At 43.4% G+C, this 26,896-nt stretch overlaps 1 protein-coding gene across 1 annotated transcript; it reads left to right on the forward strand.

Annotated features, from left to right (window-relative positions):
• Positions 1-627: 627 nt before the first annotated feature.
• On the forward strand, positions 628-26,068 carry ptch2 (patched 2; the record flags this gene model as incomplete). The annotated part of the gene is made up of 23 exons (XM_079243998.1): positions 628-774; positions 2,263-2,455; positions 10,804-10,993; positions 11,078-11,147; positions 11,240-11,331; positions 13,576-13,684; positions 13,810-13,896; positions 14,016-14,137; positions 15,015-15,162; positions 16,104-16,235; positions 16,321-16,476; positions 16,611-16,703; positions 16,795-16,920; positions 17,820-18,207; positions 18,310-18,834; positions 19,379-19,521; positions 19,639-19,819; positions 19,912-20,192; positions 21,567-21,704; positions 22,158-22,300; positions 24,858-25,263; positions 25,367-25,925; positions 26,034-26,068. 23 exons carry the CDS (start codon positions 628-630, stop codon positions 26,066-26,068), a joined length of 4,464 nt encoding a protein of 1,487 aa, XP_079100124.1.
• Positions 26,069-26,896: the final 828 nt, after the last annotated feature.

Raw genomic sequence — 26,896 nt, forward strand, 5'->3', positions numbered from 1 at the left:
TTGAAAGAGTTTCTCTCTCCCTCCACCCCTCCTCTTCCCACCCCCCTCACCCCCCAGCCTCCTCCCCTCCCTCCAGCCCAGGCAGCGGCAGCCTGGGTGGTCCCTCTCTCTCTCCACTTTGGTGAGCTGTTGCTTAGCAGCTAATAATAGGCGATGTTTGCAAAGTAATTTGCCTCTTCCTTGGCCAATGGGAGCCGGAGCACTTTTCCATCAAGCCTCCCTTTTCAGGATTTGCCGAGAGGCGAACTTCTCCAAATGTTACCGCTACGGGATCGAAGTTAGACTTGACACGGACGGCTCAGACACAGGCTGCTACCACCACCACCACCACTACTACTACTACTACTACTACTACTACTACTACTACAGCTACTACAGCTCCTCTCTGAGACGTCATTTCACAAACTGTCGGGACGAATGAAGACTGAAGGATCTAAACGGATTTCGGCGCATAATGTTGGGATGGAGTTTCGAGACTTGTTTGGCTCAATGGAAGACTAGAAAACCCCATTCGTCTCCGGTGGTGCTGGATGCGCTCCACTTCTATGTAGGATTATCGTCGCTTTTTCTGAACTCGCACCGATTCTGTGTCGCATCGTTTCGCGTCCCGTGTACCCTCTTTGGACTATGGCCTCGGATCGCGGGGTCCCAGGGGCCGGCGTCTTTGGAGATTTACCCCCGAGTTATACGCGCTCCCAGCCGCCAGCAAACCCAGACCTACTCCGGAGACCCAGCTACTGCCACGCTGCTTTCGCACTTAAACAGATTTCAAAGGTGATACAATGCTCGCAAGCCTACAGTGGATTTACCAGGAAGGCATTTTATACCAATTCACTTAGCAAATGTGAATATATAATTTAGAAGTCATCTCATTTAGAAGTTATCCAGCTTTCAGGACGCATGTGAGACCGTAGACTTAGACCGAGGCAGCGGCTCTTAAACTGGGTCCGGCGGACCACCACAGTTCGGACAGATAGGGAGAAGTCACGAACAGAGCAGTTTAATTGTTTAACACTAAACAAAACTGTCACCATGTGTACATATGCACATTTTAGATAAAGCAAAACAGTTAAAAAGTCTAAGCTTGACATTAGGAACACTGAAATAACTTGGTAACTTCACAGCATCCTAACGTTGCTTTTTGTTTGAATGGGCATCAGGTTTTTTGTTTTTGTTTTTTTTATTGACTTTGGTTGCTGAAGGAAGGTTGTTGAGGGATAGGATTGTTACTTTTTTTCCACTTGTGCTGTGCGTGTTTTTTTGGCTTTGTGCAGCCAGCGGAGCGCGCACTGGCCCGGGCTCTGTTTGGAAATGTGGTGGGTCCTGTAAAGGAATTCACTGATTGAGTTTGATCTGACAAAGCATCTTTGGACCGCCCGGATGCTTGGACGTGTTTCAGCACTGCTGAGAGAAACCACAACACCAGAGCAATGTCCTCTGTAGCAGTGACATTTGTAGCACGGGGGAGCATATGGTTCACAGTGAGCTAGAGATTTGTAGGGCTGTATTAAATAATGAGGGAAAGTGTTGAAAGGAGTGACATGCGTGGACATGAGCTTCATTTGTAACCCACTGTTTTATCAGCAAAACTGTTAATTTACACACTTACACATAACAATGTAGTACATTACTATCATTCGTTTTTAGAGATTACTTCTTATTTCGTACTCTAAAAAAAACTGCAATAATAGTTACTGATACAGAGTGACACATTTTCAGAAATACTTTTCTATATGTCAAGACCATAACTGTTCCTGACTGTCACTGTGTCAACAGCTGCCTTTAAGTCATGGGCACTTTTGAAAAGTGGTGCTTGTTCTGCATTTTCTTGTATTGATGGCGATATAGGATTGAGTTATTCCATTATAGAAGCTAATTATAAAAAGATGATGTTACTAATGTACCTTTGGACATAGAAAATGTGGGATGTCATTGGTGATCCTGTGTGGGCTGATATTTGGTAATGGACTTGGGACTCTTGCAGGAGTTAGCTAAGATCAGATGGGACAGCTTGCATATCAAGTCTGTGTTTTGGTCCATTGCTAAATCTGACTTACTTTTTTATTCCTACAAACATGTCCCATTAAATGCAATGGATATTATCCAGCACTATGCTCCTCCACTGAGAAGTATTCCCACCAGAGATGCAGACAGAAATACAGTATATGAAATCTGCCATTTAGGACAAAATGTTTTGTTGTAATGGCATTGTTTTTGTGTAATCATGTCCTTTTCTCCTCCTCCCTCCTGCTTGAAATCCAGGGGAAGGCGGTAGGTCAGAAAGCCCCTCTGTGGATCCGGGCGAGGTTCCAGGCCTTCCTGTTCTCTTTGGGCTGCCACATCCAGAGACACTGTGGGAAGGTCCTCTTTATTGGACTCTTAGTATTTGGGGCTCTATCTGTGGGACTCCGAGTCGCAGCCATCGAAACCAACATTGAGCAGCTATGGGTGGAAGGTGAGTTTAAAGAATCTGTTATGTAGTATACCATGTGTTTGTGCCAAGGTGTGCTCGTGTGAAGCAGTGAAAAAAGCAAACTCCTTTTATTTTTCACAAGAATTTCTTCACACATGCCATGATTTTGCGAGTACACTCCTACATCTATAGTGTATGGATTTGCTTCAAGGTGCAGATTGGCCTTGTTTGTGTCATCTCAGTGCCATGGGAGGGCCCAAGGTGTTCAGTGACTGACACACTGGTGTGGCTGCAATATATACCAATAAAAACAGAGGTAAACTTTGAAGATTTGAAGGGTTTGTTTGAAGTGATTCAGTGTTCAATGCTTTCCTGGATTTGTCAGTGCGTTGCATTTCTTCAGAGGAAAACAAATTTCAAATAACTTATGGACTTTGTATTACCTTCCTTGTAAATAGTACATTACGTATGTGTCTCTTGTGCATTGTGAATGGTAATATGTCATAAGAGCTGTGTTTTTATTCTTCTTGTCAGGCGGTTTAAAAGAGCAGCTTGACCTGGGACATGCAAACACATCACTGACACGTTTGCCTTGAGATGCTCTGTACCGTCTTCTGTCACACAGAAACACACTTCTACTTGTCCTATAGTGATGGCTGTGTCTACAGGACAGTGCTCATCTCTTGCTTCCTTCTGTACATCTAAGGTTTAAGTTATCTGTACATTTTCAGAGGCAGAGGCAGCTTTATTTGGTTTTTCACACTGGCCAAATTCCTTTTAAACCCCCAGGCCTGATCTGATGGGCCTGATCCGCGCAGCAGATGGACTGTGTGAATGGTTAGCCATCTTTGAGGGCTCTGACCCCTCCCCCCTCAGCTCCCTGTGTGGTCCCTAACTATTCTTGGATTCCATTCAACAAGAGGCAAGCAGGCAAGCAGGCACCACCTCCCTAACCCCCTCCCTCCTCCTCCTTCTCTCCTCCTCACAAGAAAAAATATATATAAGTGAATGCAGCTGAAGTTTACCCACCTGTTTTGCACGCTCTAAAAGCGCCACAGCAGTTGGTGAATATAAACAGACTCTATAGGGTTTTTTAAGCCCACCATGTCACTAGAGGACAGGAACAGGCGGCTCTCACAGGACCTGCTTGGTTGCTGCCGTCGGACTCACACGCTGCTGGTGTGCGGAGAAGTGTTGAGAGGCTGAACGCTTCACTTGCACAGGAATTTGATTAAGTTCCTTCATCAGGCACTATTTAAAAATCATCCCCTTTAAATATAGACATTAAAATTATGGCTTGAGATGAAAGGAAAAGACTGAATCCGCAACAAAAGCATGGCTCAGCGGATGGAATTTCCACTGTTTCTATTTTCTTTGGTTTCAGTCTGGTCAGTGTAAAACTTTAGGATTACCTCTTGAGCTAATTAGCCATGCTGTCTCTGAAAGGAGATGTTTAGATGTTTGCGTGCCAGTTGTTTTGCTGTGGGATTCACAGAGTTGAACCAAGGGGCTGAAAGGGAGCACTGTGCCTTTAAGAGGCCGTGGCCATGTTTCTAAAGTTTCTGCCTGCCTTGTTTCCACCAATAGCCCATTGACAAAGCTGCAAGGGCCTCAATGGAGAGTAAAGTGGTTCGGTAACAAGGAGAGGTTAGTTCTCCCTCTGTCTTTCTTTCACACACACACTAACACGCACGCATGCACACACACACACACACAAACATGGGGCAACAGACACTCATGCACCATTGCACATGAGGCAAAAAAAGAAGAAGGGAAGAAAAGATGTGTTCACAAGCAAGAATGTTGGCTTTATCTGGAGTGATTTGAAATATTGCTCCAAATTAGTGGTTAGTTTTTGCTGAATGTTTCTTTTGCATGTATGTTAATTGATGAGAGCATTTATGTCTAATGTCAACATGCAAGTCAGCTCATCCACCAGCACCAAGTTTTTTCCGTATCATAATTTGTTCCGACTAATCTAGTTGTGAATTGACACCGTATGTGTTAACACTTTGCCTCCAAGCTGTACGTGTCAGGAGCATATGCTTCCTATCATACACTCATACTAAAAGCTGCCCCCACAGTTTCACACACAAACACACATACACTTGTCATCTTTGTCACCTTTGCCGTGTTCGGCTCGCCTGGCTGTCTGTCTCCCCAAAGTTCCCAACTGTGTTCCCGTCTGTCTGCCAGCGCCTTGTGTGTGTCTGTTTATATTTCTACCTGTCTATCTGCTTGCTCTGTGAAGTCAGGCCACCGGGGCTTTTTTAATTGCTTCCTCCCTCCTACAGGACCAAAACACCGTGAAGCAGAGCAGTCTGTGTCTAGAGAGCGTAGACAGAGGGAGAGACATACCGGAAGACTGGAAAAGTTAGTTTTTATGTAACTGGCTCTTGCCTTCCTACCATCATTCTCTAGACCCAAGGATTTTTGTGGATATGCACATGCAGTTTATCAATAGAAGGATTAATCTCTAGTCATCACACCTGTGTAGATGAGACTAAAAGCCACAGTATCAGGGTGTTTAGTCTGACAAGGGGATTAAGAACCTCTTCTGACTCAGTCCACCTTAGAATCTGAGACAGACATCACTCATCAAGTCACCTCACACTCTCACAGGTTCTGTTGAAAATGTGTTATGAAGACAGAATGAATAAATTAAATACTTGAATTATAGTGCAACTCTATAAGCCCCTGCCAGCCACATTTAGCTGATTTAGATCAAATGTGCCCACTGCAAACATACTTGAGAGTGTGAATGATGGTGTGACCTGGGAAACAGTCTGCATTGTCCACAAGCAGAAAAGAAAGATCATAAAAAAGAGGTGCAGGAAGAAGACAGGGATGAGAGGAGACAATAGGGGGTTGGGGCAGGAGTGGAGTGGAAGGTTTATGGCTAACTCACACTTTTTTTTTTCTTTGCTGGTATTTTTCCTGGCTCACTTCAACAAACCTGAAGCACGAGATTCTGCATGTAGAGCCCTGTGAGAAAGTGTTTTTACAAGAGAGGTTGCTTTCTACAGCTTGAGAGTTTACTAGAATGGGATGATTTTCTTTTCATGCTTTGTTTGCATACTTGTCATAGGCTGTCTCTTTTTGCTCTGGGTATTCTCCTTTTAAAAGGCTCCTCTTGAAAAGCTTGTTTGGGAAAGAGAGAAAAAAAATTGGTTGCATGTAAAAGAGGCAGTGTTTACTCTGACATCAACTAAACTCATCTTTCTTGGCAGGGTTTGGGTGAGGCATGACAGACATATACACAGACTCAAGCTGTACAAATACAAGTGCAATGAGGCTGGACCTTGCAGTCACACCACATGTCCCATAAAAAGGCAGTGTAGGGAGAGAGGAAGGTAAAGACCATACACAGTCCACATAACTATGAATGCATAGTGACTGAAGTGCTAGCTTAGTTTGCTGTGGAACTAGACAGGATATGAGCAGATCAAGAACTAGATTGATTTGAAGAAAGAAAAAGAGAAGCTGATTGAGAAAAAACACCCCTAAGTTTGCACAAATCAGTGAATACACTTGTGGGCATTTCGCAGTTTGGAGCAGTTTCCCTAAACAAACCTCCGAGCAGCACAGCAGGTAAATGCTATAATTCATTGGAGTGCACACAGCACCCCAGTTCAGACAGAGAAAGGGAGCTCTATGAGGCATTATTGGAGGTGAATAGTGCGCGGTGGTGCCTCAGCTAGATAAATAAACTCCCAGCGTTCAGGGCCCAGGACCTCACTGGTAGAGAGAACAAACAAGACCAGAGTCAACCTGGGTCACTTCTAAATGTTTATTTCACCCCCTTCAATCCAACACTACCTCATTCCATCCCTTTTCTCAGCTCCCCCCTCCCCAATACATGCACACGCAGTTCTGCAGACAGAGCAAGACCACCCCCTAACAAATAAACACACACCGAGCAGGAATAGATACATGTGCATATGACAGACACATAGCTTTTCCTTAGACTGTTAACAAAAAAACATGCATAGAGCTGCACCTACAGCTACCTTGCAGTCTTTAAAGTGTACTCTTTTTCTGTTGTTTTGATGCTAGAGTTGTTCTAAAAAAAAAAAAAACATCAGGCACAGGACTGTCAGACTCATTGCTAGATTGAATGCAAGATCCTTAAAAAGGCTGGAAACCAGATAATGAAACCTCGATCAGTGCAGTGCGGTACCCTTTCTCCTCCTGCTGAAGAGCAACCTTTGTCTCTGGCCTGGGCGAAATAAAGCAGCACCAGTCACCTTAGAGTTTGCACCATTTGCATCTGTGTTTACACCATGAAAGTATGAAAAGTAAAGAGAGAGGGAGATGGACACAGAGACTGGACATTTTCTTGGTACTTGGGAGGGAAGAAAGAAATGCTCCTTGGACCCAATAAATTCATTTCTCATTTGAATGAGACCAGCAATGTGGAAAAATTTTGCTTTTCAGATGGGGATGAATGTATGTTTCAACCACACATTAAGCAGTATTAGCGGTCAGTGGAGTGTCTAATGTGACTATTTTTCACAGTGGCCAACACTGCCCATGATTAGCATAATTAGCAGAGGCAAGCCTATACATATGGAAATAGAAAGTGCCTAAATGCCAACCCCGGTGGAAATTTATGTGTAGTGGCTAACACCACAGGCACATCTGAATAGAATGTAAGTGAAACAGATTTTTCATGTGGTTTTGCTGTTTATACAGTTATTAAGATGTAATTATAAGACAGCAACGAATAGTGGACCTGAAGAATTTAAACAGACTAAAACTGATGTTGTTTTATCTTGTTAATGTGCTCATTATGATGTATTTTGGAAAATAATTTTGTCTGTGACAATTCCTGAACAGATACAGTGTATTTCTATAGGCAAGATAGCAACGTGCCAGCTCCTTTTTCTTGCCCCTCATCTCACCCTCCCACAACCGAGTTCAGCATTGTTTTACAGGCTGGGAAAGTTTTAGTCTATTTGCTTTTGTTGTGAGAAAGGCTTTTTGCTTTATTCTGCTGTTTGTTGGGAAACATTTGAAAGAAATTGAAAGGTTCAATAACAAAAGGGTCTGCATTCAGTCTGGAGCTGTACTGAAGGATTGTATGGAGGAACGGTCCATCTGCTGGCGGCAGCCTGCTTTAGGAGGTGCCATGGCTGGAGAATGCCATGGGGTAGGGTCACACTTTGGACACTAAGTAGGTCCTGATTCTGGTGGGTCCATGTGTGATAAATGGCAAAAGGGGGATTTTATTTTTTTCTCTTTTCGTTATAATGGCTTCAAGGCTCGGTAAATTCATTTCTTATGTGACTATTTGCAAATTAAACGACCTAAAGGATCTCCATGGTTGTTTAACTAAGTAAATAATGAGATTTTGTTACTACAATATGGTTGTCAGTCTATGTCAGTCAAATCTATATTTTATCAAGGGATGTTTTGTGTCTAAATCAGATATACATTCCTTGCTATGTTGACATACTGTGTAAATGAAAGAAACACATCCAATGAACAACCTTGCAAGTGCAAACATGTCACTTTCGGCCCTCTTCGTCTTGGGTCTTCCTGCGTAGCAGCGTGGGGGCTTTCAGAGGCCCCCTAATCCAGCTAATCTTCCACAGTGAAGTTTGAGGGCGGCCTGGACTGACCTAGCATAGCCTGGAACTGGGACCAGGCCTGTAAAATGGCACAAATACAAATATAAACAGAGATGATAAAAAAAAACAAAAAAAACAAAACAAAGATAAAGACAAAAGGATACAAATGGACACTTAAAAATTGTTCATCATTGTGAACACCACACATTTTCTTTTATTGAATCTGCTGTTTAGAGACAGCTGAGACAAGTTGGGACAAGAGGAAATGACAGAGGTTGTAGGAGACAGGGTGTAATGTTTTCACCAGGTCACACACACTCTTTCTTTTACACACACAGGCTCAGGAGCATATACATTAATACAAACATTGATCTGTAAACCAGCAACCATTAGACGTTGTGAGGAAATTTTCCTTTAGTCTCCATGTTCCCAGTGACATATTTGTCTTAAATGCATCATTAGTGGTGAAGCTGGTAAACAAATCCAAATGTCACTTGAAAGAGACAAGTTGTTGATAATGGTTGAGTGTCTCAAAAAATCATCCAAAAGTGTGGATAATTTATGCAGAGTTGTGACAGTTTCTCTTTTTTTTTCCAATTTCTGATCAACACGGAGAGATACTTCACATTTCAAAGCTGTTCGTGTAATAAAATTACCATCCACTGGTGTGTTCAAACCCCAGTTTCCACACTCAAAAAGCACTTTCTTCCCAGAGTGGGAAAATTTATGGGAACTGTCTCTTTAAGGCTGTTTGGAGCACAGGCCTTGTGGAGGGGGAGAATAAAGGGGGAGACCGAAAACGAGTGAGAAAGAGACAGACGTCAGAAAGAGAGAATAAAAGAAGAAGAGAAACAAGGAGAGCTAGAAAAAAGAGATTCCTTACAGAGCGAGCGGGGAGATGAGTGGAGCAGTAGTGAGCAGAGCTGCTGTGAAGCTCCGCAGAGTTGGGTGGTTGGGGCCGGACCAGGGGCTGAAGAGTAAAGGCGAGAAAGAGAGTAGAGAGGACCGGCTGCCTGGGTGGTCCAGATGGGAGGAACGAGACACAAATAGCTATAATTTACTTCAGGAGGCCTGTAATTACAGAGCCAGAGTCTCTCCGAGCCACCCAGTTCCTGTTGGGATCAAAACCCTGCGCTGCAGAGGTTAACATACGAAATGTCAAAAAAGGTTTAGCAGATGTCAAAGAGGTCTGCAAACGGAAAAGGTTCCATTTTGTAGAAGCCTATTTTGATTGGAAATCTGTGTGGGAATTAAACAAAGTGGCGACTTGGTATAATGTGCATTTAATCACTGCTTTATGCCAAGTGCGATTTAATTTGTGTGTGTGTCTGTGTGTGTATACAGGTAAATGATTGTGTGAAAATGATTTAGTACAAGTCAGTTGTCATTTTTCCACCACTTGAGTCTAATACAGCTTCAATGAAATTACTTTTATATTTGTGTTGATTCCTTAACAATAGGCTGTTCATAAATACATTGATTTTACATATTTTGGTAAGGAAAACATTCTCCCATTAGTGGGTTTTTTTTCTTTTCTTTTCAGGATGCACTCAGCTTGACACCAATGACTGCAAATAAACAAGGTGACTTGATATTCTCAAGCCCCTGCGAATGTAATTAAAGCCTTGAAAACAAAGCCTAGAAATATTGGACTGTGCCTCCAAGGCCCAGAGTTCTAACCTGATCTCACACTTTTGCGGCGTAGGCTGAGTAGTTTGTTTTTTCTTTTCTCCCCATCAATTATAGCAGCCTGTTTCAGGCTGGGGGAGGTGCAGAGAGCATGAGGGAAAGAGAGAGATGAAAACAACAGAAAAGACACAGATGGAGAGAAAGACCAAAGCAAGAGCGTGAAAAGTAATTGACTAATAGATACTCAAAAAAGAGAGGTAAAGTCAGGATTGAGCACATTGCTGTTGGGTAACATGTGACGGAAATTTGAATTAAGAAGGTGGTAGTTGTTGTTTCCAAACTTCCCCCACCTCCCTCTTTTTCTCCCCCCTTCCCTGCTTCTCTTTCTCTCCCTGGGGTTGTCATGTAGTGGGACAGCAAGAGGGGCAGACGGGCTCTCTGTGATCCAACGCGGCATGTTTCATGTCCACTTGGCACAGGCACAGATCCTCCCGGCTGGCAAACTCTTTTCAGGGCAACCTCCTGTAATTAGGGGGCTGGGGTCTACCGCACTGCACAACATAGCTCTCCTTCTCTTTCTCTGTGTTTCTCAACTTCTTTCTAATTCTTTGCTGCTCATCACCACCTCTGACATCCATATTTCTTTTTCTTTACATCTTTTTACGTTTCTTTAGCTCCCACTGTCTCTTAAAGCCATTTGATGTCTTTTATCAGCACTACTTTCTTCTCTTTTAAGACTAAACTTACTCACGTAGTTGAGGTAAACTTATTGTTGTCAAAACAAACTCGTGGAGGATAAAGATGAGCAAGTTAAGTGTCAATAATGATCCTTATAAATTCAGCCAATATCTGCTGCCATGTACAGTAGAGGGTTTTGGGCATCAGAAGGCTGGTTCTGACTAACTAACAGGGCACATCTGTTTTGCAGAAGGAGCCAATGAGAAGCTGTATTACTCATTTCTCTTGGCTAGACATTGGCTTGTGTGAAGTGCCTTCAAAACCAACACTGGTGAAGGCCAAGGGCGTTGGTCAATATGCGTGTGTTCATGTGTAAGTGTGTGTGGATACAGTATGTACCCATGAAGCATACTTTGTAATAGGATACAAATGTGTGCACTTTTTGTGGGTACATTAAAAAATCTATCTATAACTCACTTGTTTATTTCTTCTTTCTTGCTTGTTTCCTAGCTGGCAGTCGGGTGAGCACAGAGCTTCGCTACACCAGGGAGAAGCAAGGTGAAGAGTCCGTATTTACCTCACAGATGCTTATCCAGACCCCCAAAGAGGAGGGCACTAATATTCTTACCCAGGAAGCTTTGCTGGTTCACATGGAAGCTGCTCTGTCCGCCAGCAAAGTGCAGGTGTCGCTGTTTGGGAAGTAAGTAGACTTTCTTATCTGAGAAGGTTTCTTGAATTTCTGCTTCTCTTAATAACAAAATTCTGAACCTTTTTTGTCTTTTAGATCATGGGATCTTAATAAAATATGCTATAAATCAGGAGTACCTATTATCGAAAATGTCATGATTGAAAGGGTATGTTGTCAGTGACACTAATTTTAATTCTCTCTTCACATTTCTCACTGTTTTGTGTGGTTTACTTATTCTTTTCTATTTCCTGATCCCAGATGATTGACAAGCTTTTCCCCTGTATGATAATCACACCATTGGACTGTTTCTGGGAAGGGGCCAAACTACAGGGAGGCTCTGCCTATTTACCGTAAGTCTTTGAATATCTTACCCAAGATAAACCTTCTTTGAACATTAAAGGACTTCATATAAGGCCTTAGCTGTCTGTGCTGTAACTGCCTCCATCTCCACTGAGTTGAGCTATTGGAGGGGTCCATAACTTTTAGCACATGCTGGATGGAGACATACAGTTGGGCTTTCAGTGTTCTGTCAGTAGGTGCTGTGACTGACAGCAGTAGTCAGTAATAGAGTTCTTTGGGGACCAAAGAGCGACTGACGGAGGGGAGGGTGTACTGACAGAGAAATTCAAAGAGAGGTGGTTAGGGAGAGATGCAGCAAAGTGAGGGAGAGATGGTGGGAGAGGAGATGGCTGTAGCAGCAACTGGGTGGTGGGTTGGTAGAACGGAGGGCGGGAGGGCGGGAGGCAGGGAGGCGGTGGCGGAGGCAGTGGCAGCAGCGGCGGTGGTGGCAGGGGAGCCCTTTGGGTCAGACAATGGTAAGCATTCTTTCAGTTTACAAGTGAGTGTCCATCAGTGCAGGGGCCCCAGGAGAGGGAGGGGGGGGCTGGCTTTGTCAGCTCACGACTAACACTCGGCATTCTCATGGTAATGCCCCGGGCTCCCCGCTCCCAAGTTGTCCAACAAATAAAATGGGCAGTATTCAAGCCTCAAGTCCCCCGAGAAGGACAGAGAGGCTACAAGACAGTTAACAGTGGAGTCTGGGCGTATTTGCAGCTTTAAGTTTTCTTTTTTTCCTCCATCTCTTTTTTTTTGTGGAACAAAGTTCTCTTGAGAAATAGAGACACTGAAAGGAATTTATCCTTTTTTGTCATCTGAAGTGATATTTCAATTGGGTGCTTACTTTAGGAGAGATAGTTTGGATCATAGCAGATGTTTCTTTGTGCAGAACTTATTTGTTTATATATCCGTCTAAGCTGACATTACGGTGTTGCATGACAAGCCAGCTCACACAGAAACAAACACAAGTTTCCCAACCTCAGCTTCTCCCAGTTGGCTTGTGTGAAGGCACCAGAGAGGGAGAAGGGGGTCTTTGATGATTCACACATCATCTAAGCATTTCTGCAATGCACACAAAGTGTTTACATCTGTTGTTATTTATTATGTGTTTATTACCATTTTTTTTCATGTGGTACTAAAGAGAACTAACATTGGTGACTGACAGCACTTTTTTGTTTGAGTCCAAATCCGCTTCAAACCTGTTTTAATTGTTGAAAAAACAAAAAGGAAAAGTTGTGATAGAGAGGAGAAAAGGGGAGCAGGAGTGAGGCAGACTGGGGAAGAGGGTGAGGAAGAGTGAGTAAAAGAAGAAGAGAAAAAAAAAGCCCGGGAGAACAAAAAGCAGCAATCTATGAAAAAACAAAAAGACCCGGGCCTGGTTCAGTCAAGCAAAAACTAGCTGATAAAGGGGATGTCTTTGCCACCAGCAGCAAAAAGAAGCCTAGTGGTTTGTGGGAATAGGAAAGATTTCTCTTTATGAAGCCTTGGAAAGAGATTGAGCCTTGAATTTAGAAACTTCTGGATTCTTATATTATTGTCTTTCTGTCTGATATAGTCAGTTATAAAACTGCAATAAAACAAACACAGTTATAACAATGCTTCATCTTATCTAAAATGTTTAATATAGGAAAATGTCATTTCCACATTTCATTGATAGGTTAAACATTGGGTCATTTTCAGTTATAGGAACCCAGGAGACAAATTCAGCCTAGCCTGCTATAATCTAGATACAAGACTAGAATATACAAGAAAAACATATGGTAAACTTCAAACAAGTGATTAGTGCATGTGAGGTCTGCAAATAGGTAATTTGTCAGTGGACATCACATAGCAAATCTCTCATCCCTCACCTATTTTCCCCCTTCCTCCCACCCATCCTCTCAGCTTCCCTTCTTATCAAGATGTTTGGAAGGCAGAGGTAATTGTTATGACTCAGTGCAGGGCACTGAGGAATGAAAGTGAGCAGGCAGCCACCGTCCCTTTTTTCCTGGGCATTGTGGCAGCGTGAAACAGGATAATAAACGCTATTTTATCCTGTATTTGCAGCTAGGCTCCTGCGTAGCCCAGTGCAACAAAGGAGTGAAAAGAAAGTGAATTGAAAGAGTTTCTTTTTTTGTCTGTTCGGAGTAAAGATTCACAGAAAAGGGCAATATTATTGATTAGATATTTTAAAATTTATCTCCTACTTTTATGATTAGATAGAATTCACATATGTTCCCATTACATTTGTGATCACAAGTACGCATTTTGCTTTGCAGGGGTATGCCAGATATCCAGTGGATGAATTTAGATCCTGTCAAGCTGATGGAGGAATTGAGCCAGTTCACTTCCCTTGAAGGATTTAAGGAGATGTTGGACAAAGCCCAGGTGAGTCCTATAACACACACTGATTTACTGAGTGCATGAAAGACTCATATGAGCAGCTGGCTAATCGTCAGCATAAATATTTTCTTCATATACTGAGACTTTTCTAACACTGGTTGATTTTTCAGGTGGGACATGCTTACATGAACAGGCCATGCCTCAACCCCTCAGACCCTGACTGCCCTCTCAGTGCACCCAACAAAGAACAGGGAGAGGTAAACTCACCCTAAGAATTAGTCATTATCCTGCAGTAACTACATGCAGCAGGTACAGCACTTTACTTGAAATATCTAACTTACTTTTCTGCTTTCTCCTCTACCACTTGTCCATTCAGAGTCCTGACATTGCTGGGCGTCTCCAAGGTGGTTGCCATGGTTTTAGCAAGAAGTTTATGCACTGGCAGGAGGAGCTCATCCTGGGAGGGCAAGTCAAAAGCAACCAGGATACTCTGTTGAGGTGTGTATGTGTGCCAAAAAGACCAGACTGTGCCGCCTCAGGTGATGATATGCTGTACAAGTTTACACTTCTCCTATTTGATGATGTGATAGTATTGACTTGATCTAATCTTCACCAGCCCAGCCAATCCACTTCCAAATCTGCTCTTAACCCCTAATAACACTTCACAAACATGCTAGGAATTCCTCATATGGGTAGGGAACAGTTTCCTGAATGACTCCAGCCAGGGATAGGCTAATTAATTATGATTGACAACCCCATAAAGCCTTGCATCCTGTTACACATTAATTGCAGAAGGCATCCAAGGAAAAAGACAAAAACTGTTAATTTCATTTTAATCAGAACATTCCCAGAGTTATGCTTCTTCCTACTGACTTAAAAAAGGATTTAAAACCCAGTCAGTGCAAATGGAGTGACAGCATTGGATCAGAGCCCAGATCATGGCCCACACGAGCCCATCTGAGCTTCGAATGAAAGAAGATTCCAGCCCCATCTGCATGAGCCACACTTGCTCTTGGACTTGATTTATGATAATTTCTTTCATATTTTGAGCGGCACTGCTGCTTGCTGCACTGGTGCCAAGAAAACCTGAGGACATCTGGGATCAGAGACTCAGACTAGATAACACCTGCTTTTAGTTGTTTACACTGGCAGACCGACAGGCAGGCGGACAAATCCTAGAAGACACGGCACCTGCCTGCCATACGTCAACAAGATTTAGTACAAACTGGATGACTTTTTAAATATCCTATTTATGAGATAGACGACGTAATCATGGTTTCAGATCATCTCAACACACTGTGAGCCATGTTTCCTAAGATGGGGATGTGGGATGGAGATTTCTGACTTATTCTAAGCCTGGCGGTGTGTTTTGCAGTGCTGAAGCTCTCCAAACCATGTTCCTGTTGATGAGTCCCAAACAGCTGTATGAGCACTTTAAAGACGACTATGAGATTCACGACATCAACTGGAATGAAGAGAAGGCTACAGCAATCCTTGAGTCCTGGCAGAGGAAGTTTGTGGAGGTGTGAACACACACGTGGATTTTATTTGCATTTATTTGCACACACTTCTAGGAAAACTTGACAAAAGTAGAAATGTTTTGAAGAGGCATTTCCTTCTCCCTATGCAGCCTTGTTCTGCTTTGATACACACGCACATACACACACACTGGGACTTGTTCTGCAGTGTCTGAATTCCATCAGTCTTCAGCTCCCTTGTAAAGTGAATCGCAGGGCAGACCAGGGCGCCAGGTTTGTGTGCATGTGTGTGTGTGGTAGGGTAATCATCTCTCTCTGTCAGAGCCCTAGTTATAGGAACAAGCTGTTGCTGTGATAGCTGACACCCACCACAGTGAGGGTAAGGGAAGGAGGGAAGAAAGTAAGGGGCATGTGGAAGGGAGGAGGGGTGACAAACTCAAACGTAAACTGACAGAGGCACGAGACCGCCTTCTGAAATATTAAAAGAACATAAAGATTGAGCTGAGATAGCAAACGATAACTTATGACATAAGGGTAAAGAGTTTTTTTTTTTGGAGCTTTGCATCATTTATGGAGCAGAGTGCAGAGAGTAGCTGCCCGAGCCATGTCATCCCATCCTTTTCACCTTTGACCTCACAACCTCTGGCATCTGTGCTCATTACTCCTCAGTTGTCATACTTATAGACACACACACACACACACACACATGCTGCCACATGTAAAAACACACTCACACATTCATACTCACTTTCAGACACATGCACTTTTCAAAGAGACAGGGACCTTTATCCATCCAAAGGTTCATAACATGTGGAGCGGTAGTGAAGACTTGGGGATATGATTGGTAGTTTTTGGACCATAAGTAAAGAGCTCATGTTTTTAGTTTCTACTTCCGTAACAGTTTGTAAATAACACATATTTTGTGTATATTTCTAATTTCATTTGATGTGTTTGGAAAAAAGTTTTGACAATTGTTTCTTCTATAGGTAGTACACCAGAGTATCCCAACTAACTCCAGTCAGGCCATCCATGCCTTCTCTACCACCACCCTTAATGACATCATGAAATCCTTCTCTGATGTCAGTGTCATCAGGGTGGCTGGAGGATATCTCCTTATGGTAAGTATATGAATTCATTCTGCCTCAGAAGTATAAGTATAAGTTTAATTTTCTCTAATAATACATGTGGACATCTCTTCTCTAGTTGGCATATGCCTGTGTGACTATGCTAAGGTGGGACTGCGCAAAGTCCCAGGGGGCCGTTGGACTGGCTGGGGTGCTCCTGGTGGCCCTGTCTGTGGCTTCAGGGCTGGGTCTCTGCTCCCTGCTTGGCCTCTCCTTCAATGCTGCAACCACACAGGTGCAACACAGAGAAAACCACCAGCATTATGTAGTTTAGAAGATGATTCTTTGATTTAAAGCCCAGATTTGAATATTTCACTCTTCAAATGTTCATTCTAACTCTGTGCTCTCTACTGATGTTTCCCAACACAGGTGCTTCCCTTCCTGGCACTTGGGATTGGTGTCGATGACATGTTTTTGTTGGCTCACTCCTTTACAGAGGCTGGATGTAACATTCCCTTTAAGGTACTTTTAAACATCCCTTTGACTCATTTATACTCTTCTGTACACTCCTCTCCTTGCCTCTGACCCGCGCCTGTGATTTTTTTGGATGAAGGAGCGGACAGGGGACTGTTTGCGTCGCACTGGCACCAGTGTGGCTCTGACTTCCATCAACAACATGATTGCCTTCTTTATGGCAGCACTTGTGCCCATCCCTGCCTTGCGAGCTTTTTCATTGCAGGTACGTTTTTGTGTACACACACCCTCAAGTGCATGCACAAAGACATAAACACAACAAGCACACAATCACGCAACGTGAGGCCTGAGGCTCCTTTACAAATGAAAGAGATAACTTAAAAGAGGTGACATTTATTCAGAGCAAGGAAAGCCTTTGTTCCTAGTTTTATTACCACTGCACCTAGAGGGCCAACATTTTGTGTGTGTGTGTGTGTGTGTGTGTGTGTGTGTGTGTGTGTGTGTGTGTGTGTGTGTGTGTGTGTGTGTGTGTGTGTGCGCACGTCTTTGCATGTGTGTGTGCGTATAATGGGGAATGCTCAGAGCAAAGGCAGTGATGAACAGACTTGGAGAGGCAGACAGAAAGAGAAGGAGAAGGAGGGAGGAGTGTATCAGTATATCACTGGCCCGTCAAGGCGGTTGTCTCTGATCTGTGACTAACTGTGGGTGGTCTAAAATATACAAGCGTACACACACACACACACACACACACACACAAACGCACACACAACCACACACGTATAGATGTACGCACACTGGAAACCACAGAATTGAATGTCAGCTTCAGGGGATAGGGTGAGTAGGGAGGCGGTGGAAGTACTGGAGAGGGGTGATAGTTTTGCTCAGACTCGCAACTTACTTACCCCCCTCCCACTTCTTCCTTTCATTCTTTCAAGCAGCTTTCTTTTCTCGCTGTCTCTTTCTCCCGTCCTGGCTCACTTAGTATTCCTGGCTGTTGATTTAGAGCAGGGCTTTCCTTTACTTACTGGGCTGTGGCCTCAGACCTTAAAAAAAGTACTGACTTACCCCAGCTGGGGTTGGGTGTCTGTAATTAACAAGCCATTTTCTGTCTTTTCTCACTTTGTATTTCCCTTTTTGTTCCCCTCCTTGCATTTCTCTCCCTAGGCGGCCATTGTGGTCGTGTTTAACTTCGCAATGGTGCTGCTCATCTTCCCTGCCATCCTCAGTTTGGACCTCCACCGACGTGAGGACAAGCGTCTGGATGTCCTCTGCTGCTTGTACAGTCCCTGCTCCGATCGCGTCATCCACCTCTCACCACATGAGTTGTCAGATGCTGGAGAACAGCCTCACACACCCACGACAGCGACGGCGCACACACACCAGTACACGGCGGGACCAACAATCACCACCAGCACGCAAATCACCACCACAGTGCAGGCATTCACGCAGTGTGACTCAGCAGGCCAGCATATTGTCACAATCTTGCCACCTACCTCCCAGATATCCACCAGCCCTCCTTCTATCATTGTGTGCCCCACGTCACAGGCTCAAGGTATTCAAAGCCGCATGATAATTATTGTGTTATTGGATAGAAAGTGTTCTGTATTTGTAAGAAATGAAAATGCTTATGTCTGTATTTATTTCTTCCTTCCAGCCATTTCGCCCTCCCCTACCACCAACTCTGTGCCAGACCCTTATGGCTCCCAGCTCTTCACCCCTACTTCCAGCTCAACACGAGACCTCTTAGCTCAGGTGGAAGATTCCAAATCAGGAAAGAAGTGTGTCCCGTTCCCTTTCCTTCACTGGAACCTGTCCAGTTTTGCAAGAGATAAATATGCCCCTCTACTCCTCAAACCCAAAAGCAAAGCCATTGTGGTTGTTCTCTTCCTGGGCCTCCTGGGCCTCAGCCTGTATGGCACCACCAAGGTGCACGATGGCCTTTACCTAACTGATATTGTGCCACGTGACACCAAGGAGTATGATTTCATTGATGCCCAGTTCAAGTATTTTTCCTTCTACAACATGTACCTGGTAACCATGGATGGATTTGATTACGCCCGGTCTCAAAGGTTACTGATTCAGCTGCACAACGCCTTCAACTCTGTCAAATATGTGGTCAGAGACAATAACGACAAACTACCCCATATGTGGCTGCACTACTTCCAGGACTGGCTCAAAGGTAAAAATTCTGGCGTACTCATCATCATTTTTTTTTCAAGTCAGGTAATAAGTTAGTCTGTCCCCTTGAGGGTCTTTTCAGTAATGATGATGGAATCTGGTTTGGGGTGGTGGCAAGTTTTTTCAGGTGTGTTGTTTTACTAAGGACAGCTCTGAGCAGTGGGGTGAGGTGTGGGGGTGAGAATGCTCAAAGGGTGAGTGAAAGTTCAGTCACCCCTCCACCTGGGCTCAGGAGTGGTGTAGTAGATGGGCTGAGGTCATGGGTTATCTTTGCGTGTGTGTGTGTGTGTACATATCTGTGTGTGTCCTTAGGTCAGAATGTGTCAGAGGACCAGTCAAGAGGAAGTAATAGTTAACAGGTTAATCAGAGCCAAACTTAAAAAAAAAAGAGAGGGAAACTTGATTCTTTATGTTTTTAGGATATCTGTTTATCTAGACACACATGCAGGGAAGGTTTTTATCATTCCACAGCAACCAAAATCCTGTTAATCATGAATAACATCCACAACATTTTTCCTCTCTGTTTTCCTTTACCTGACATATAGGTCTTCAGGCTGCTTTTGATGCTGACTGGCAGGCAGGCAGGATTAGTGCTGACAGTTATCGGAATGGCACAGAGGATGGCGCTCTGGCATACAAGCTTCTTATCCAGACCGGCTCCAAGAAAGAGCCTTTTAACTACAGCCAGGTAAGAAGGAAACAACACCACTTTAAAACAGATTAGCTGATATCATTGTCATGACATGGTCTGTGATGTTATGAAAAATAATTTGGGAATGTCCATTTCTCTTTAATTGCTTTCTAGCTGACCTCTCGTCAGCTGGTGGATGCAGAGGGTTTGATCCCCCCAGAGGTGTTTTATATTTACCTGACAGTGTGGGTCAGTAATGACCCTTTGGGCTACGCTGCATCGCAGGCCAACTTCTACCCTCATCCAAGAGAGTGGATTCATGACAAGTACGACACTACAGGAGAAAATCTGCGCAGTAAGTGCTGTCTTTAACAAAGTGCTGAATTTTTAACAACAGTGAAGAAATTCATTGTATAAACAAAATGATGTTTTTATGGTGTCTTGCAGTCCCAGCTGCTGAGCCCTTGGAGTTTGCCCAATTCCCCTTTTATCTGAATGGTCTTCGTCAGGCCAGTGATTTCGTGGAGGCCATTGAGAGTGTGCGGGCCATCTGCGATGAGTTCAGTCGCAAGGGTGTGTTCAACTACCCGAACGGATATCCCTTCCTGTTCTGGGAGCAGTACATTGGCCTCAGACACTGGTTTCTCCTGTCAATCAGTGTAGTGCTGGCCTGCACATTCCTGGTTTGTGCAATTCTCCTGCTCAACCCCTGGACAGCTGGTATCATTGTAAGTTCATTTTCATCATGCCATCTCCTTCTTCCTTCTTACATTTCACCTTGTTTTCAATTTCTTAAATTTTCCACCTCATTCTAACTCAAAATCATTAACTTTGCCTTCCCTCTCATCTTCCTCTCTTTCTTCTTACCCCTCTCAGCATAGCTCAATAATGCTGTCTAGGGGGCCCCTTTTTCTCTGTGGAGGGCCACTATGAGCGCACACACACGTACGCAGGGACATTGTCATTCTAATGTAGGCTTGGCCAGTCATAGAAAAGGAAATGCAAAGGAGCAAGACGGGTTTTGCCCTCCTGAAGCCTGTACCTCCAGCACCCTCACTGCTTTTGTCAAATGAAGAGGGAAAGATTTGGGAACAGGACAGATCTGCCTACTTGCGACCTTGGCCTGCTCAACCCATCCATCAGGGGTTATTTGTCTATGTGTGTGTGTGTGAAAGAGAAAGAGGCAATTTATGTATACAGGCTGGTGGGACCCATGGTCTTAAAAGGCCCCAAACCCGCAGTCAACACACATCTGTGTTTCCTGACCAAGGGCCTGTAGCATGACAACAGAGCCATTTTCAGTAGGAATGCAGTTCATTTATAAGTAACAGTCCCTGGTTGTGATTGAGACAGCAACAGAAGAGCTACGTGCATGCCTGGTTCCCTGAGCATCTGTCATCCTGTAACAGTTTCACACTGCCTGTATGTGGTCAGGTAGTAAAACAGCTTTTATCATTTTCAATTTAACCGTCAAAGCCCCTGCTACGATCAAAAGCTCCTGCTGGCCGGTTCCACTTTTATTCCTCCTTGTTTTCTAAGACAACTTGTTGCTATTTGGGTTGTGGTTTATGGTAACACAGAACATTTGCTATTAAAACATAAGAAAGCTAAGATGTTGCATTACCCAACCGTTGCATTTAAATATCAGGAACCGTTCAACAAGCAACGGAGGTCATTACCATGTGAAAACAAGAGTTTGTTTTGCACAAACAGATGCATACAAAGGGGATGTTAGAGGAGTGGCATAGTGCCCCCACTGTTCTCCGAGGTATTGTCAATCATTTCTTCCACCTCAGGGAAAACGGATGAAAAGGAGAGGGAAGAAAGACAGAGGGGAATAGGGGATATTATTAGCCTGAGGTGGGAAATCTGATTCCATGTGGCTAAGATCTTGAGCATAGGGTTTCAGATTGTGTGTTGTGAGGAGGCTAAAGGCCTCAGCTCTCTCATTAAAGAATTACATGATCATTTCATGATGCTGCTTAACCAAATGTTCCCTTTTTAACTCACTTCTTTTTTTTCTTTTTTCTTTTGGTCTAGTGGCACAATTTTTTTTCCTGCACCAGTGTTGGTAACACTTCATTTCTGTCTGTGCATTTCAGGTGTTTATTTTGGCCATGATGACTGTGGAGTTGTTTGGCATCATGGGTCTGATAGGCATCAAACTCAGCGCCATTCCTGTGGTCATCCTGATTGCTTCAGTGGGGATTGGAGTGGAGTTTACAGTTCACATTGCTCTAGTAAGTCATTAGACTCAGCATAAATCAATTGCACACATGTGGATTAGGTGTTAGGTGGAGTGAGCAAAAAACCATCTACTTTGACCTGAAACCTGATGCTTCTGATTTGTGTAGCTTTGCACAAGTCATGGAAGAAACATAGTTGGTTAGTCTTTTTTTTTTTCACTGTGAAGTTAAAATAATGTGAAAACAGAAACTCAATTGCTTAATTTTGAAAAATGAAAGTGATTGAGGTCAATCTTATGTGATTTAACTTTTAGCTTTTATTTTCCTTCTCCAAGCTGGCAAACCTGCCTTCTTGCACATTATATTGTCTTGTAGCGAAGTGTAGTAATCCTCAACGAAACTAAATTCAGCTATCCTAAAACCTGCCAAGCCTCACCGCAAGCAAGTTTTGTCTGATCGGCAAGATCTCTGACTCATTTCTCTTCTCCACCTTCCCTTCTGCCGCAGGGCTTCCTGACAGCGATTGGCAACAGAAACAAGCGCTCGGCAGTAGCATTGGAGCACATGTTTGCTCCAGTGGTTGACGGGGCGATCTCCACCTTGCTGGGTGTTCTCATGCTCGCAGGGTCAGAGTTTGACTTCATCATGAGGTGAGATTGAGTGTGTGTGGGTGTTTGTGTGTGTGCATCTGACAAGCTGTGCTACATTTGCATTTTTGAGTTTAATGATGACAGTTAGTGTAGATTAGCCTCTTTTAGATGCAGAGGGAAGCCTTGTGGGAGGCTTGGGGCAGCATGCAGGTGGAAATTTTATACCCCCATATATGCATGCATGCTCACACTTAAACAGCGACAACTACACACCTGGTTCTGTCACTCTAGGCACACACAAATATCCTCAATCTAAGAGTGCAACAAATGGGGAAAACATCAGGGTTGTGTAGCAGCTGCTTGTAAACATGGAAGTGTTCTGCTGCCCACTGGGTGGTGTCTCTCTCTGACTCTCTGACTTTGTCTCTTTCACACACGCACAAGGGAATCTGTAAAAATTCCTGTCATCCATTTGGCGTTCGCTCCCTCCATGCTGGATGCCATAATAAAAAGTGGAGCTAAATTTGAACTGGTCAGTCAGATGGTCTGTAGCCCACCAACAGACAGCATTCCTTCATCCCTCTATCTTTCTCTGTGTATACATGGTTGAGTGTAAATCTTGTGTATGTGCACGTTCTTGTGTGTGTGTTTTCTACCACTGTTTGATGGTCAGAGTGGAAAAAAAGGCGAATAGCTCCATGTTTTTCAGCTGAATGTGGTCTCGGCCCAAACCAGAAACCACAACCTTGAGCTCACAGACTGCAACAGGCCTCCATGACATAAAAAGCCCAGTTTCTCTGCACACACAGAAGCAGATGAAGAAGGAAGAGAAGTTCTTTGTGGGTGCCTTGCAAGGATATGAGGTCCTTCTGGGTGGGTGGGTTGATCAGTGGACAATATATGGACTCTTTACATAAATATAAATATGCAGAAATAATTAAAAAAATACTTTACTTAATATAGGAAATTTGACAGTCATTGTTGGAAATCAGAAGACTGTTTTTTTGCATCTTCATTCTCACTTTGCTGTTTGTCATATTATTGCCACAAGCTGGGGTGACACAGAGTAGTCTTGTCACTGTTGGAGGTCTTGTTTCCCTGTAGCTATTGCTGAGGTCAGGTGAACAGGGTGAGCCAGAGCTGGCAAGCTGGGGAGTAGCACAAATATACTGCTGTAAACATCTCCTGGCCTTGTGATGCAGTGAATAAACAGCAAGCTCAATTCAACTCTGCTCAAAGACTTTTCTCTCTTGCATACACAAACACTTGCGTTGGACGAATGCATGCATGGACAGACCTGTATGCATACACATGAGGAAAAATACACATATGTGCAGGCATGTAAACACTGATGGTTTCTTTCTTACAGACACATAAATATACAGGGCTCCCCAGGCCTGACAACGACTGGAAAAGATTACAGTTTAAATAAACAAAAGAATTCCTTACAGTGAAACGCTGTTGGAGGTCCCACCGTCGTCTCTTTTTGTCTTTCCTGCTCTCTCTGTTCTTCTTTCTATAATGTACAGAAATTGTAAAGTAGTTCTGGTGTAAAACAAGCATGCAAGCTAGGAATTGGAGACCTATGTAATGTCATAAAAGCACTCAAATGTTCAGCTTTGGGATGTGAATGTGTTTTTATTTAACAGAGCATTTATATCTGATGTAATGTGTGCAAATAAGGTTTGTAGATTACTTCCAGCATGTAATCCAACATCATCAGTTTTTTCTCTTTCGTTCTTCTACCTCCAAAACTATGGCTGGTAGTTAGCATCTCACAGTCTTTCTCTTTCTCTGCTTTCTGTTTGTGTTTAAGTGGAGTCCTCTCTAATTTTCTTAAGGAGCTCTTTCTTGTGGCCTGCCTCCACTCCTGGCCTCCTCAGAGCTTCACTGAGATGCATGCACACACACTAGAAAAAAAAAGAAAAAAAAAAAACACACATGCACACTGTAAGTAAAAAAACAAGAGGGGGAGAAAGTCTTGCAGCAGCACCAGAGGCATCAAAGCATGTTTTAGTTGGGGTGAGTGGAGATTGAGATTTGCCCCCACCTCCCACTGCCTTTAATACAAAAACACTGGGTTTTCCCTGGCTTCTTCCCCGAAACTACTCCTCTTCCTCATGTGCCGACTTAGTGTGCGTAGAGTCCTGCATACATGTCTGTGCCAGTGTGTTCCTGTTCATGAAAAAAAAAAATCAGACTGTGTGATCTTGGCCATTTTTTGTAATAATAAACAGAAAGAAACTAAACCTATTAAATTAATAAAATGATAATTATGTCAAATGTTAAGTATTTTCAATTTTGTGTGAAAGTTTCATGAAGCTTGGCTGACACCGAATCCTTCTGTGCTTAGCCAAATCCATATAAATCATAAAATGCAAGAGAAAACAAGATTAAATGGATTGTGGGCCTATGGGACTGTAACTGTGTGTGATCTGAATGCTGCCAGCAACAGGCTGGAGACGACTGATAGATTTGTTTCATGTTAGCACAACGGAGGGCATTGGCTTCTATCAGCTATGCTGCTTTTTTATTATTGCTTTATTTTTTGTTTTTATCTCTTTTCTTTCTTTTTGTCCATGGGCTAACTACTGTCCCATGTCTTTTCATCCTGCAGGTATTTCTTTGCTGTGCTAGCCATTCTGACTGTTTTGGGGATGCTGAATGGCTTGGTTCTTCTCCCAGTCCTCCTCTCCCTGATGGGACCTCCGGCTGAGGTCACTCCTGTTGACAATGCCAGCTGCCTGCCAATACCTTCCCCTGAACCTCCACTGCCTCCACCAATGACCCACCATGGGTACTACACAGGCCACCACAACCCACCCTCAGTTCATCAACAAGCATTTTCTGAGTCATCAGACTCGGAGTATTACTCTGAGTTGACCACCACATCAGGATTTGGGGAGGAAGATTATAAATACTGTGACCGAAGTGACTACCTAGCATCACACACCAGCATGCCGCCTGCAACATCTCATATACTGCTGGAAGCCAGTAAAAATCCCAGCTTTCCCAAACTCACGGTACGATTCATGACCACATAAATCCATATAAATTTGGTGATTTAATCCCTATATGTTCTCTTGTATTATGCTTTTTGAAAACTGTCTATATTTGTCTTTGTAGGTGGTGAAGCCATTTAGAGAAAATGCCATTGGTGGGAGGATTGAACCATTATATGAATCCTCCCACAATGCACAGTCACCTGTTGGCACCCAGGTTACGTGCTGGGATGGAAACAAGCGGGAGCAACAGAGCGGCCTGCAACAATTGCCAGCTCAGCCCACACAACACGACAGAGTTTATTTTCCTGGGAGGACTAGTCAAAGTGGCCCAAGGCTGCAGAATGGCAGGGGCCCGCAACCAAACAGGACTAAAGGGCCCAGCTATAGCCATAGCAACTCTGCCCTGCCAACACAGCAAGCCCCCGCAGGGGGACCTGTTACCATGGTTACAGCCACAGCCTCAGTGACAGTGGCTGTGCATCCGACTTTGCCCGGGGCAGCATATCAAGGCTACATGCATGAAGGCTTTGATACAGACAGTGAGTCGGACTGTTTTGAAGCTGCTAAAAGGACCTGTGGTGACAAAACAAACTTTTCTTCATGTAAAAGAGACTCTCTAGAGCTCCAGGACTTGGAAGCAGCACAGGGCCAGACAGAGTATAAACTCAGCAAGACACAAGGTGAGTGAAGTTTAGTAACTTAACTGTCACAAAAATGCACGGTATATCAAGACAGGCAGTGAGCATTGTGTATTTTTGGCTGATCCACCCTTCTCTTGTCTGTTACAGGTGGACTGAGAATCCAGGCATCCAAAGATTGCTAGACTCTCTCACAAGCTGTGCCCTCTCACTTTGAGTCTCTGGTTCTCAGAGCACCTTGATCTCCGCTTGGCGTCGCATCACGTCTTGAACTCTCAACTGTAAATAAATGTCACACAAAAAAGAGAGGATTCACGTCAAGGACATGAAAAAAATGTACTTGTTTTAAGAATTTTATGAATCTATGAGTATATATTTTAATACTAAAAAAAAAGAGGGAAGCTATTTAAAAGAGTACTGTATAACTTGGGTATACTCTTGTGTAAAAGTTCAGATGTAAAAGATAATTGTCATGTGGATTGTTGGAATTTATTTCCCCCTCCACAATGTATAGAATAAATGTGCTATATGTTTTCACAAAAAGTGAGATGTTGAGGTATTAGGATATTGAACATACATGGTCAGTGTTTTATTTCTATTTGTACTTTTTTTTTTTGCTGCTACAATTCAATATAATTTTAAGCAATTTGCCTTAAAATGTGCAGTACCCCCCTCTACCCCCTATTTTTTATTATAAGAAACTAATTACCTTTCACAGTGTTATACTGTGAGATTCTCTGCCTCTGACCCATTCTCTGACACAGTATGCACTGTAAACAAATCAGAGGATTTATTTAACAGTAGTAACCGACGTGCCTTCAGACTGTCCCCCCCCCCATTACTTATCATCACCATGTTTAGAGGTCAGTATTATGTTTTCACTTTGGTTGTAAATGCACATTTTGTCATGACAAGATGCGGAATGGTTGTCAAAGGCAGTGACTGGCTGAATTTTGTTTGCGATTGTTCAGCCATGACTATGGCAGCATCACAACTAACTCAGATTTCATGTT

This window comes from Telmatherina bonti, assembly GCF_933228915.1.
Source record: "Telmatherina bonti genome assembly, chromosome: 7".
NCBI classification, from domain to species: Eukaryota; Metazoa; Chordata; class Actinopteri; order Atheriniformes; family Telmatherinidae; genus Telmatherina; species Telmatherina bonti.